This window comes from Rhincodon typus, chromosome 28 (assembly GCF_021869965.1).
Source record: "Rhincodon typus isolate 14 chromosome 28, sRhiTyp1.1, whole genome shotgun sequence".
In the NCBI taxonomy this organism is placed as follows: domain Eukaryota; kingdom Metazoa; phylum Chordata; class Chondrichthyes; order Orectolobiformes; family Rhincodontidae; genus Rhincodon; species Rhincodon typus.
In genome coordinates, this window is record NC_063359.1 from 1,428,802 (window position 1) to 1,443,645 (window position 14,844).

The window sequence follows — 14,844 nt, forward strand, 5'->3', positions numbered from 1 at the left end:
CCTTGTTGTCTCGGATTCTCCAGCATCTGCAGTTCCTACTATCTCAGGTAGAGAAGGCGAAATGTTTCTGAAGCTGATCTTCAGGGCAATATCCCTGCTGATACAGTGTGATAGTCATTTCGCAAACCAATGCTGGTCGTGATTGCAATGTACAGGCTGAACCTTGGTCATCATCTAAATAAAAACCAAAAGAACCGCAGATACTGGAAATCAGAAATAAGACCGGAAATTGCTGGAAAAGCTCAGCAGGTCTGGCAGCATTAGTGGAGAGTAATCAGAGGTAATGTTTTGGGTCCAGTGACCCTTCCTCAGAACTTGGACATCTTCTGCCTGCACTCATGTGCACTGTGAAATGGATCACTGCTGCCCTAAAGTGCATGCGGTGATAATTGATGACAGAAGGCTAAACAACATGTCCTGACTTATTTATCGAGTGAGGGACACTCCCCTCCCCTCCTAGTTCAACTGATTCTTCAAATAACTTCAGGGCTTTTGGCTGCATCATATTCAGACATTCCAAGTGTCAATTGCTTAGAGAGGAAAAACACTTGCCAATGTTAGTCCTAGGCTCAGCTGTTACTAGTTTGAACCTGTCCTGTTCTTGCTAAAGTAGTATATCATCCAATTCTCTTCATTATTTTGTAACTTTAAGATCATTTCCAAGACCTAGTCCTTTCCAAAATAAATAGTAGTTTTTCCAGCTTTTCCTCATTTCCAGTCTCCTAACACTGCCCCTCTCAGTCTGATCAGTAACCTTCATAAATTCAACAACCTTCCATCGTTTCTGAGGCTGTAATTGAAGTATCCCACTCTCTGCTCCCAGCCCAGAGGATCTAGCATCAGTCTTCATCCCTCAACCCATCGTCTTCCTAACTCTGTACTCTATCCCTCCATCCCTGGCCTTCCATTCTTCTCCCACATTCACAACTTTCTCCGTCTCCAGCAACATAGCTATATCTTAATGGCAGCTTGGACCAGAACTGGCCACGATTCCCCAGGAGGCAGCACAAACTGGAGCTCCATGTAGTTTGATCACTATTCTCATTGCTTCATTTTAGTCCAATTTCACCCCAAGTTTGATGTTGCTCTGTATTGCTTGAACTTGTTGAATGTTGATTAACCAAAGATTTCATGGTCACTCCCTTGTTCCTGAGTTATTCGATGGCCTTCGAAAGAGTAAATGTTGTATACATTTCTTCTTCAAAGCAACTAGTTTGAGTTAATTACAACCACTCTGCCCCTCATTTTATCCAATTTATTCTTTAATTCTGAGATCCCAGTTTGATATCTTCTGCAAAAACAAAAGGCCACTTGACACTGAGTTTGAGTCCAGCTCCTGATCTAAATTATGTACAGCACTGATCACAGTGGCCTGCCCTAATTCTCCAGTTTCTCTCTCCTGCTTGTCAATTAGCTGCCCCCAATTGTGCATCAATCACTTGAAGCTATCCTTTTCCTTCCATACCTATTTTCTTTTCCCTTACTTCCTTCTTAATGGTCTTGAGGAAAGAACTTTGCTGCTGTGATAATAAGCTGCTGGCTGGCTTTATTTCATCTGCTCCTCACAGATTTGTGGTTGCCTCTGTCTGCTTAGTTTCCTTCTTAAGGAGCGCATTATCCTGTTTCCAGTTTATAGTTGCCGCCTCAGTGTCTACTAATTTGCCCAGTGTCAGTGCCTTAAAAATCTCCCTAGTCTTCAGCAGCATGAATCCCATCTCTTTCTGGGGACTCATTTCTTGACAACCAATTAGCTTGTTTAAGACTTCAATCACAGTGATACAAAGATTGATTTTACTATGTTTATAGCCGAAAATGATGTCGATCATCTCCCCTACACTAAATGACCATGTAGAACATGCACTATCCTGTCTTGAGTTTTGATCCTGCTAACTTCCTGTCGAAATCACGAAGAATATTACATTTACCGTTATTGGAGGCATTTCCTGGGTGCCCTTTGCACTGCATTTCTCTTGTATTGCTGCTGGTCAACCTTCTCTTTGTATCTGCAAGATGGGAGCTTGTTTTCTTCACTATGAGTTTGTTATTACCTCTCTCTGCACCTCATTTGTTTAGAACAAGCATAATTCTCAGTATGTATTGTCCTGCAAACTTGAAATTAAAATTATACCTTCTGTGGTATTTCATTAGTCCTTTATTCACACCTCATTGAATTACTTTCTTCAATCGGTTGACTTTGGTTGTTCACAGGGGTGCCTTGTAATCAGCAGAGAAACGGGATTTTTAATCCATCAGTCTGAATTGCCGTTTCACAACCCAGAGATAGACAACTTACACAATTTTATGATCACATATTTATAATTACTAACAATGCCAGAGCAAAAAGGTCTGGGGCTAGGAGGGTCTTATTGCTGTTAACTATCGTTGCAGATACACACAGGGAATTAACCTGAGGAAGAATCTTAGTGGCAACAGGCAAATTGGTCTGAGTGATATGACTTACCGAGTATGTTTGTGGGCATGCCTAACAGTGTGTGCATGAAGTCATGTACTTCACGGTAACGCTGAATCACATAGGCAAGTTCCTCATCATCAACAAACTTCACAGGCATCCGACTGTCAGGAGTGACCCTCTGTAAAGCAAAAGGAACTGATGTGTGTTGGCACTCTATTGACGAGGAAGCAGACCGGTGAGCTGTTAATCTGGAAAGCATTTGGTGGAGGAAGATGCAGAAGCTGGTGTGTCTTCCACACGGGTTTATTAGAACAGTACAGGCCCTTCGGCCCACGATGAATTCACAATACACAGTTCACGGTCAGTGCAGGGGATTATTCCCAACCAGGGAGTCACCCAAAGCATGCGGCACTGGCTTTTATACAGTCACAGAGCACAGAAACAGACTCTTTGGTCCAACCAATCATGGAGACAATAATGCCATATTAAATTAGTCGCACCTGCCTGCATTTGGCCTGTATCCTTCCAAACATTTCTTATTCATGTACTCATCCAAATGTCTTTTAAACATTGTAACTGTACCTGCATCCACAACTTCCTCTGGAAGTTCATTCCACACTCAAACCACTGTGTAAAAAAGTTGCCTGTCACGTCTTTTCTAACTCTTTTTCCTGTCATCTTAAAAATATGCCCCCTAGTTTTGGAATCCGCCATCTTAGAGAAAATAAACCTTATCTATACTTATTTCTATATCATCCTGTTCAGGGATGTTGTTACAGACCTCTGGAGCAGGTGGGACTTGAAGCTGGGCCTCTTGGCTCAGAGGTAGGGACACTACAACCATAGCCCCAAATTCACACTTCATGATGGGATTTGAACCCATGTCCCCAGAACATCAGCCTGAGTTCTGGACTTCCAGTCCACTGATGTTATGATTTTACTCCACCTCCTCCCCCAAACTGACTTTAATACTTGAGTAAATTAAATGAACTCATTAACTAGCTAACTGCAGAACTATCTTTAAAGAGAATGCGTGTTTATGTTATTAAACTAAAGTTAATTATAAAAGATTTAATAGCAGAGCACTTGGGGAAAATAGGATCAGACAACGTCAGCATGGATTTATGAAAGGGAAATCTGCTTGACGAATTGACTGGAATTTTACAATGATGTAACTAGAAGAGCTGCTGAGGGGAATCCAATGACTTGTAGTTTACTTGAACTTTCAAAAGGCTTTCAGTAAGGTCCCATGTAACAAATTAGCATGAATACTATACTGGTTGGGATTGGGGTAGTGTACTGACATGGACACAGAACTGGTTAGCAGACAGGAAACAATGAGTAGGAATAAATGAGTGGCAGCCAGTGACTGTAGGGTACCACAGGATCAGTATTTGGACCGCAGCTATTGACAATCTGTGTTAATGATTTAGATGAGGGAACTAAAATTTGCAGACAAACGCAAAGCTGAGTGGGAGGGTGAGCTGTGAGGAGGATCCACAGATGCTTCAGTGTAATTGGGACAAGTTCAGTGAGTGGGCAAGTGCATGGTAGATGACATATAATGTGGATAAATGTGAGGTAGCAAAACAAGAAGGCAGATTATTGACTGAACAGCGATTGTTTGGGAAAGGGGGCAGGTGTAATGACGGTGCCCTTGTACACCAGGCAGACAGTAAGCATGCAGGTTCAGCAGGTGATGAAGAAAACAAATGGTTATCTTTGCCTTCATAGCAAGAGTATTTGAGTCAGGAGCAGGGGTGTCCTGCTGCAATTATACAGGGGCCTTGGTGAGACCACACCTGGGGTATTGTCTTCAGTTTTGAGTCTTATCTGAGAAAGGATGTTCTTGCTATAGGGGGAATGCAACAAAGTTTTACCAGACTCATTCCTGGGATGGTAGGACTGACATGTAAAGACAGACTGAATTGATTAGGACTATATTCGCTGGGGTTTAGAAGAATGAAGGGTGGATCTCTCAGAAACCAATAAAACTGTTAACAGGACTAGACAGAGTAAATGCAGAGTGGATGTTCCTGGTGACTGGTGAGTCCACAACCAGGGGTCACAGACTAAGATACAGGGTCGACCATTTAGGACTGAGATGAGGAGAAATGTCTTCACCCAGAGAGTGGTGAGCATATGGAACTCTGCCACAGGAAGTGGTTGAGGCCAGAACATTGAATAATTTCAAGATGAATTAGATATACTTCTTAGAGTTAAAGGGATCAAAGAGAATGTGGAAAAGCTGGGAACAGGGTAGAGGTTGGACAATCAGTCATGATCACAGTGAATGGCAGAGCAGGCTCAAAGGGCCAAATGGCCTACTGCTGTCCCTATTTTCAATAAAGCAAATTAATCAGCAATACCCCTTAAAGGGCAATTGTCATTTTATACTATTTTGAGTGACTAATAAACCCAAATTAAAAGATAACATGTAAAGGGATAAAAGAAATCAGATGTTTAAATTTCAGAAGTTAGGTTAAAATATCACTGTGGGTGGAAATACTGCAGCCAAACACCTGTACTGTCCATTGGTGACAGAGGACCTCAATCATCCTGATCAACACTGCATCCTCCCTCTCCAGGGTGTGAATGTCAGCTCAAATGACCTGGTTTTTCTCATCAACTTGCTCAGTTAATTATGGATACAAGATAGATGGGACTTGAACCCAGCACCTCCGGCTCAAAAGCAGGGATACTACCATTGCACAAGAACTTCTTATAAAAGGATCCCCATCTTTCCCCAGTTATCCTAGGTATTAGCTGCTCTTAATCACAACTAGAGCATGCACATACACGCATTAGACAGCACAGAACATTAGGAGTATACTGCCTATGGCTATTCTTGTCTGAAATAAAACGCCCGATCTCTACTGATTTCGGAAGCTAAGCATACTCAAACCTAGTTAGTACTTGAATAGGAGACCGCCTGGACTTGGAGGCCCTGGTTCATAGTCCCACATGCTCCAGCAGTGTGTAATAACATCTCTGAACAGGCTTATTAGAAAAATAAGTTAATTGAAAAAGAAACAGGAGCAAGTGGGTACATGCTGTACTGTATATGAGAGTACACCTACCTGTCATATTCACTCACCATTTAAGCTTGCTTAGTGACTTATCACCAGACCTCTGCAGTTGTCCCATATCCCTTTTACTTTTGGTTAACAAACTTTTATAAACCTCAGATCTAAATATAATATTTAAGCAACTTAAAGAACCCTCCATAACTTAAATCCTCATTTCTAGGCTACGTTTTCAGGTTGAGACACCAACTCACAGAAACAGTGTCTCTCTATCTACATTATCAATTCCCCATAATACCTTGAAAATTTTTTTTAAAATCACTCCATAACTTTTTAAACTCCATAAAATACAATACTAGTTTATAGACTCTTCCCCTCAAGATTCAACTGTAGTTAACATTCTTGTAAACCTACAAGGCACCGTCATTAATGTCACCACAGCTCACGAATACCCTTTAGGGAAGGAAACTGCCATCCTTACCTGGTCTGGCCTACACGTGACTCCAGGCCCACAGCACTGTGGTTCACTCTTAAAGCAGCCCTCTGGGCAATCAGGGATGGACGATGAATGCTGACCTAGCCAGTGACCCCCTCATCCTGTGCTGAATCGGTACAATTCAGAAATTCAAAAAGCAGCTTCTGATACTGAACTAGTTCAGGAGTCTACTGCAATAGGGCCTTTGAAGTGCACTCCGTTTGCTTCGTCCTCACACAGGACAAGACAGCTTGTTAGGTCCCACCTTCCTCAGCTCAGTGCAGCCTGCCTGCTGGGAACAGTGACAGTGATGGAGATTATCCTCAAATGACTCATTATTTCCATTCTTTTAGAAGGGTCAAAACAAGATCACTCGGTTCTGTAATTGTCTGTCTGCATTTTGTCATGTTTGATTTGATCAACCAATTATCCATTCCTTTTTAATCATAGCATCCTCAATGATTATTTCATACGACCATCAATTCCACACTAATCTCCTCAGGCTCTCTGAGCAGTCTCGGATGAATACCAGCTATTCCCAGTTTCTCTCAGCAATCCCGGTTAAATCCCAGCACTTCCTAGTGTCCTACGCCACTCCCTAGATAAATCATTCATCTTCCATATCTCAGCACTTCCATATAATTCCCATCACTACCCCAGTCTATGTAGCACTCACGGATAAATTCCAGCATTTCCCCATTTGGTTCAGCAATCCCGGATAAATCCCAACTCCTCCCCAGTCTCTCTCAACATGCTCCAGATAAACTCCAGCACTTGCCCGGTCTCTCTCAGCACTCCAAGATAAATCTCAGCTCTTTCCCAGTCTGTCAGCATTCCCAGAAAAATCCCAGCACTGCCTAGTCTCTCTCAGCTGCTAAATAAATCACATCACTTCCCCAGTCTCCCTCAGCACTTTCCTGGATAAATCCCAGCTTTCTGAGCACCTCCAGATAACTTCCAAAATTTCCCAAGTCTCTCCCAGCATTCCTGGATAAATTCCAGCACTTTCACAGTCTCTCAACACACTCATAAATCTAACCTCTTCCCCAGTCTCTCAGCACTTTCATATAAATCCCAGCACTTCCTCAGTCTCTCTCAGTATCACTCCCAGATAAGTCCTACTTCTTCCCCAGTTTCTCTCAGCACTCCTTTACATAGCCCAGATTTCCAGGGAATTTATTGATTTTTGAATCTTATAAAGTTCTCCAGAGTTTACTCCTCACTGTGTGGTGAGTGAAGAGGCTGCGGAGGGGGTTTGGTTCTTTATATCTGTGCTGGAAAGAATATTCATTGACCTGAGCTGCTCACCGCTTTCAGGTCTGTTCACGCCTCCGAACAGTCTAACCTCTGGCTGCTACTGTCGGGGGGGTCAGTGCCGAGGGATGCCTTGTCTTGTCTCTTGGGTGAGTGTCAATGATCCACTGAATCATTTCAGAAAAATGTATGGGACATTCCCGCTCATTTTCTGATGCTGAACTAATATCACAAACAGACACACTGCTCATTATCAAACTGCTGCTTGTGGGATCTTGCCATGTGACTACACTTCAAAACACATTTCACTGGCTGGTAGATGCTTGCAACATTGAAGGTGCAATCAAAACACGAGACTTTCTTTCCTCTCAGTAATTTGACTCTTGTTTCAGTAGGAATGGCTCCACTGGGAAATTGTCAGGGAGCCTGAGCCCTGATATCTCACCATGTAACCATTCTCCCTCCACATGAGGTGGATCAGGCCCAGAATGCGCTGTCTGAGAAACAATCCTGAAAACATGGTTATCTCCTTGTCTAGGATTACCTTTGCCCACCGGACTTTTCCAGTTGATATAAAGATTATAATCTCCCATCATCACTGTAGTGTTTTACTGAAAAGTTCTCCTTATTTCTTCCTTGCTACTCTATGCTACTATCTAGTTACTGTTAGGAGGCCTGTATATCCCTCCTATGTGACTTTTTACATTTATCATTTCTCATCTCTACCCTAAATGTTTCCATACCCTGGTTTTCTGAAATTAGGTCATCCCTGTCTACTGTGCTAATATAATAATTAACTATCAGAGCCACCCCTCCACCTTTACCAGCTTTCCTGGCATTCCTAAGTGTCCAATACCCTTCAAGATTCAGGGCCCAATCCATGTCATCCTGCAGCTATGTCTCACGGCCACCAGATTATACTTATTCACTTCAATTTGGGCTCTCAGATCATTGTTCATTAACTAAGCTCCTGCCAATCTTTGATTCCAATTCTCCTGGTCCAAATTCCTTTTCACCTCAGTGAAGTTAGACCCTCCCTGATTTCCTAGAATTTTCCATAATTATTCTAAACCCTGATGATACAATGATCTCTGTCCTCCAAACGGTCTCCCATGGCAATATGCTCCAATGTCCCACTTCATTCCCAGAGTGCATCAGCTTTCTTGTTGGATCAGACACTGATTGAGAAAGCTTCCTTGTACATGTTTCAGGAATTCCTTCCCTCCTTTGCACTTGATACTGTTACTATCCCAGTTTATATTACAGTAAACACTGTCCTCCATTATCACTACTCTGTACTACTTCCAGTTCTCTACAAAATACCTGAAAACCTGTTGCTCCTCCGACCATTGTATACACCCAGCAGGTTAATGGCTTCAATTTTGCCCTTACCCTGAACTAAACAGACTCTGCGACTGGCCCCTTGACAATACCATTTCTCTCCAGTATTTGTATTTCAGTGCTCCCACTGGTCCTTCCTTTCTTCTTTGCTGTACTTGGTGCCAGGTCTCTGTCATTGCCATTATATCCTGTCCCAATATATAACTTGAGCCTGCACCTCATCACGCTTACTAACCATGTTCATATGCCATAATGAAAGCTCATTGTACACAGGAAAACATAGATTGGTATAAATGGGCCATTTTCTTTTGGGCAAGATGTAATAAATGAATACTGTGCCACAAGGATCAGTGCAAGGACCTCAAATTCTTACAATTTATATAAATGACTTAAAGGACCTATAGTATGTTAGTGAAATTTACTAATGACACGAAAATAGCTGCAAAAAGGACAGAAGGAGGCTGAGGGGTGGATCGGTCACAAGAGGGCAAGAGGTTTGACAGATAGGGTATAATGTGGGAAAAGATGAAGCTGTTCATTTTGGCAGGAAGAATAAAGAAGCATATTATCTAAATTGTGAGACTGCAAAGCTCTGAGATGCAGAGAGATCTCAGTGTCCTAGCACATGAATCATAAGGGGTCATATGCAGGTACAGCAGGTAATCAGGAAAGATACTAGAATGTTATTATTTATTATGAGGGGAATTAAATGTAAAAGTCAGGAGGTTAGGGGCTTTATTACACAGGGCACTGACGAGGCCGAAACTGGAGAATTGGTCTCCTCGCTTTAAGCAAGAATGAGTTGGAAGCAATTCAGAGAAGGTTTACAAGACCAATAACTGGACTGAGCTGTCATTTTATGACAAAACATTGGACAGGCTAGGTTTGTACCTGCTATATTTTAGAAGAGGCAACTTGATAAAACAGACAAGATACTGAGTGGTCTCCACAGGGTGGATGTGGAGAGAACTTCTCTTGTGGGAGAATCTAGAACTGGAATCACTGTTAAAAACTAAGCTGTTGCATACTTGAGTGAGAGAGAGATGAAGAAAATATTTTTCTCACAGGGGATTTCGAGTCTTTGGAACTGACTTAGAGAGTGGCAGATCTTTTATGGATGAAGCAGATGGATTCTTGACAAACAATTGGGTGAACGGATGGGCAGAAATGTGGAGTAATTGGATCAGCCATGATTTCATTAAATGGCAGAGCAGGCTGGAGGGGCCAAGTGGCCTATGTGTGAGTGTAAAGACAGTTATTGTGCACAAGTGGCTGACTGCCTGGTATAGGATACCACAGCTCTCTCTCATTTTGCCCAGTTACAATCAGGCCAGGTTAGCAAAGTACCACTCACATTCACATCAAGGAAGCGGACGTACTCTCTGCCAAATGTGCCTTCAGGTAACTCTCTCAGTTTGACCAGATCCAAGGTGGTTGTGCTGATCCGAGGCCTCTCCCTAGAAACAAGGACCCGAGGGACACAGTGAACTCCTGACCTTAGGAATGGAGTGAGCTGCAGCGAATGATGAAAATGAACCTGCATTTTCCCCCCTTGATCACTTCTTAATCAACAGGACTTTACTGAACGGCCACTGCTCCCTACAAGATCCTAATCTGCTGCCATATATATTATCTCTTCCGAATGTGATAAAATCCACACTAAACCTTCTCTCACTGCTCCAAAAATTTCAAACCACGGGACCTGGTCTCTCTCTCCATGTACTGGCTTAAACACCCAAACTTCCTGTCTCAGATACACAGCTTCCTGACGTGCCTTATTCTCTCTCAAATTCCCTCACCGCCAAACTCACCACCCCCACCCTGTGGTGGTAAGTTGCCTTCTTGAACTGCTACAGTCCACAGCTGTAGGTAGACCCACAGTGCCCTGGGGGGGGGGGGCGCGGGTGGAGAGGAGGAATTCTAGGATTTTGACCCAGTGAGAGTGAAGGGATGGCAATATATTTCCACGTCAGGAATGGTGAGTGGCTTGGAGGGGAGCTTGAAGGCGGTAGTGTTCCTGCCTCACTTGTGCCTCACGGACAGGCTTTAGGGAGTCTGGAAATTAGTTACTCACAGTAGGATTCCTAGCCTCTGATCTGGTCTTGTAGCCACCATATTTATATATTTTTAAATTAATTCATGGGATTTGGGTGTCGCTGGCCAGGCCAACATTTATTACCCATCTCCAAAGGACAGTCAAGGCTCAACAATATTGTTGTTGGTCTGGGGTCACATGTAGGCCAGGCCATGTAAGGTTGGCAGTTTCGGTCCCTAAAGGATATCAGTGAACCGGACTGGTTTTTCCAACAGTCGACACTGGTTTCACAGTCATCCTTAGACTCTTAATTCCAGATTTTTATTTAATTAAAATTTTACCATCTACCATGGTGGGATTCGAACCTGGGTCCCCAGAACATTAGCTAAGTTTCTGGATTAATAGGCTAGTGATAATACTACAAGGCCATTCCCTCCTTCATCTATATAACTACTGCAGTTGAGTTTCTGGTTAATGGTAACTCCAGGATTTTGATAGTAGGGGTTCCACTGAATGTCAAAGGGCAATGGTTAGATTCTTGTTGGAGTCAGTCATTACCTGAACATTTGTGTGGCATGGAAGTTACTTGCCACTTGTCAGCGCAAGCCTGGATTTGTCCAGGTCTTATTGCATTTAAACATGGACTATTTGAGTTTGAGGAGTTGTGAATGGTGCTGAACATTGTGCAATCATCAATGAACACTCTGACCTCATGATGGAGGGAAGGTCATTGATGAAGCAGATGAAGATGGGTGAGCCTAGGACACTACTCTGAGGTACTCCTGCAGAGAAGTCCTGGAGCTCAGATGACTGACCTCTAACAACCATTTGTGCCCGTGTGCCAGGTATGACTCAAATTTCCTGCCTTAATCCTACTGACTCCAGTTTTGCTAGGGCTCCTTAATGCCACATTCTGTCAAATGCAGCCTTGATGACAAGGGCTGTCACTCTCACCTTACCTCTGTAATTCAGCTATTTTGTCCATGTTTGAATCAAGGCTGTAATGAGGTCAGGAACTGAGTGGCCCTGGCAGAACCCAAACTGGACAGTGAGCAGGCTGTTCCTTTACAAGTGCCACTTGGTAGCATTACCAACAGCCTATTGTTAGTTTGCTGATAATCCAGAGTAGACTGATGGGATGGTTATTGACTAGCTTTAACTTGTCCTACTATTTGTGTAAAGAACATATCAGAGCAATTTTCCACATTGTCAGGTAAATATCAGCATTATATCTGTACTAGAATGGCTTGGCTAGGGGCACAGCAAGTTCTGAAGCACAAGTGTTCAGTACTATTGTCAGAATGTTGTTAGGGCCTGTAGCCTTCTGCAACATCCGGTGTCACCAAGCATTTCTTGATATCACATGGAGTGAATCGAATTGGCTGTGGACTGGTGTCTGTAAAGCTGGGGACTACCGAGAAGGCTGAGATGGATCATCCACTCAGCACTTCCAGCTGACGATTGTTGCAAATGCTTCAGTCTTATCTTTTGCTTTGATGTGCTGGGCTCTTCCACCATTGAAGTTTGGAAAATTTGTGAAGACTTCTCCTCCAGTGAGTTGTTAAATTGTCCACCACCGTTCCTGACTGAATGTGGCAGGACTGCAGAGCTTATATCTGATCCATCAGTTGTGGAATCGCTAAGCTCTGTCTATCACTGCTGTCTGGCATGCAAGCAGTCCTGTTTGATAGCTTCACCAGGTCGACACCTCTCTTTTAGGTATGCCTGGTGCTGCTCCAGGCTTTGTGCACTCTCCACTGAACTAGGTTTGATCCCTGGCTAGATGGTAATATTGCTGAGAGTCTGGAGTCACATGGGCCAGACCAGGTAAGTATGGCAGATTTCCTTCCCTAAAGGACATTAGAGAACCAGACAGATTTTTCAGCCCAGCAACAGCAACTATATCATCACCAATAGACTGTCATTCAATTCAAGACTGTAATAAATTCAAATTTCATCATTTGCCATGGTAAAGATCTGAACCCATGTTCTGAGAACATGAGACTGGAGCTCTGAATTACTGGCCTGGTGACATTACCCCACGCTACTGCCATCTCCAGTGACCCACCCTCTAACCCCTTTACCTCTGCCCACAGTGTCACACCCTCTGCCCCTGTATTCACAGCATCTTCTGCCTTTAGTTCAGCTATCCACCTTTTTACTTTATAAAGATCAAATTCAAGCAACCGGCTCCTTTTACCGGTTATCACTGCCTCTACTCCAGCATGAATACTGCAGCTGCACTTACTGCAGAATCTGGAATCCCTCAGGATGGTTTTGCATCCTGTCTCGCAGCTTTTGGATTGCCAGTAGCCCTGTTGTTTCTCCCAGTACAGCCACCATATCTGCAACAAAAAGAAAAGAGCAAATTTGAGTAAAAAGACCCAGACCATGGAAGGATGGATATCAAACAATGACGAGGCAGAATACAGAAAAGAGATGGAGGGCTTGGTGACATGGTGCACTGAGAACAATCTACCTCTCACTGTCGGCAAAACCAAAGAACTGATCATTGACTTCAGAAAGAAAGGAGGAGAACACCGCCCCCCATCTACATCAACGGAGCTGGGTTGACAGGGTTGGGAGCGTCAAGTTCCTAGGAGTGATGAGAACCGACAATCTGTCCTGGACTTCCTATGTAGATGCAACAGTCAAGAAGGCACAACAACGCCTCTCCTTCCTCAGGCAGCTCAGGAAATTTGGCATGTCCATAAGGTCCCTCACCAACTTCTACAGATGCACCATTGAAAGCTTACTGTCCAGGTGCATAACGGCCTGCTATGGCAACTGCTTTGCCCAGGACTGTAAGAGACTACAGAAGGTTGTGTGCACAGCCCCGACCATCACAGAAGCCAACCTTCCATTGATGGACTCCATCTACACAACTCGCTGCCTCGGAAACGCAGCCAACATCATCAAAGACCGATCCCACCCCATCAATGCTCTCTAACCTTTTCCGTCAGGCAGAAGATACAGAAGCTTGAACACACACATCGGCAGATTCAAGAACAGCTTCTTCCCTGATGTTATTAGACTGATGAGCGGACCTCTCTAACTTCACATAATGTTTATCTTGTTAATGTTGATCTTGCCTAGCACTCACCCTGTGCCATGTAACCTGTATGCCTCTGTCCAAGATTTTTTTTCACTCTTATGATCTGCACATCCTTGTTTACTATGATCTGCCTGTACTGCTCGTAAACATAGCTTTTGACTGTACTTAGGTACATATGGCAATAAATCAAATCAAATCACAAACTGGCTTCATGTCATAAATGCTACACAATTAAACTACAAGACAGCAGTCCTTTCAGCTAGGATTAATTCCAGGGCTTGAATACAAAAACACAGGCTGACAGTGCAGTGAATCCAGTCTGATTCTGATCCTCCCCAGTGGCTCCTGTGTGACACTGAACCTCCCCATTGTGCCCCTGACCGTTCCTAGTGAATCTGGGATAATTCTGATCCTGCCCAGTTGATCCAGTGTGACCTTGACCCTCCCCGGGGTGACTCCAGTGCCTCCTTGTGTGAGGGATAAGGTCCAGGATATCAGTGTGTTGCTGTCAGTGGGATCTTACCGTGCCGGTACGGATTGTATAAAGCCATGAGAGCGGATCCTGAGGCCAGCAGCAGTTTCTGGAGCCGGCTGCTGGGGATGTGGCTTTGATAACGGCGGCTGTGGACGGCCTCCTGCTCCCGGGCGCCTGCCTTTGCACTCGCTCCCTCCCCGAGACCTGGAAAGATACAAAACCGGTGAGAGCGGCCCTCAGTCCTACCGCCGCCTCGGCCCAGGGCCTAGGGCCCAGGATCACTTACCGGCTGAGACTGTGGCTACAGGCCGCACAGAACTTGATCCCAGCCGCAAGCCCGGGCTGAGCCTCCCGCCGCGGCCCGACAGTCCGTGCAGGCCCCGGGATAGAATCAGGGCTAAGCCGTGGGCCCTGCTTGTCAGCATCGTCCCACAACCAACAGCAGCTCCCTGACAACGGCACCGCTCGTATACCACCGCCTCCTCCTCACAGCACAGGCGCAACGTCTGGGTCACAGCGCAGGCGCAACAATGTCCGGGTCACAGCTCACTGCCAATGCCTGTGCCATTACCAAATATCCATGTCCATTGAGCTGGTGTTTTTATCTAACCCAGTATTGTCCCTGACCCTCTCAACCACAGAATCCCTTGCATAGGTTATTTCAGGCAAACTAATGTTCCAACTCAGAAGTAGGAGGAACTGCAGATGCTGGAAAATCTGAGATAACAAGGTGTAGAGCCGGATGAACACAGCAGGCCAAGCAGCATCAT

The 14,844-nt window shown here is 44.3% G+C and overlaps 2 protein-coding genes across 2 annotated transcripts in view; both read right to left on the bottom strand.

Annotated features, from left to right (window-relative positions):
* The window catches only part of coq4 (coenzyme Q4 homolog (S. cerevisiae)), a 16,299-nt gene extending 1,478 nt beyond the window's left edge, over positions 1-14,821 (bottom strand). Inside the window, exons 1-5 of the mRNA XM_020523156.2 lie at positions 14,361-14,821; positions 14,123-14,278; positions 12,793-12,889; positions 9,864-9,966; positions 2,462-2,591 (exon numbers count right to left, since the gene is read on the bottom strand). Of these exons, the coding sequence (XP_020378745.1) occupies positions 2,462-2,591; positions 9,864-9,966; positions 12,793-12,889; positions 14,123-14,278; positions 14,361-14,499 (625 nt within the window). The 5' untranslated portion in view covers positions 14,500-14,821. The remainder of the gene's footprint in view (positions 1-2,461; positions 2,592-9,863; positions 9,967-12,792; positions 12,890-14,122; positions 14,279-14,360) is intronic.
* Positions 1-14,844, bottom strand: part of LOC109937976 (UDP-N-acetylglucosamine pyrophosphorylase 1, like 1) — a 318,016-nt gene that overhangs the window by 86,724 nt on the left and 216,448 nt on the right. The gene's annotated exons all lie outside the window — the stretch shown is intronic.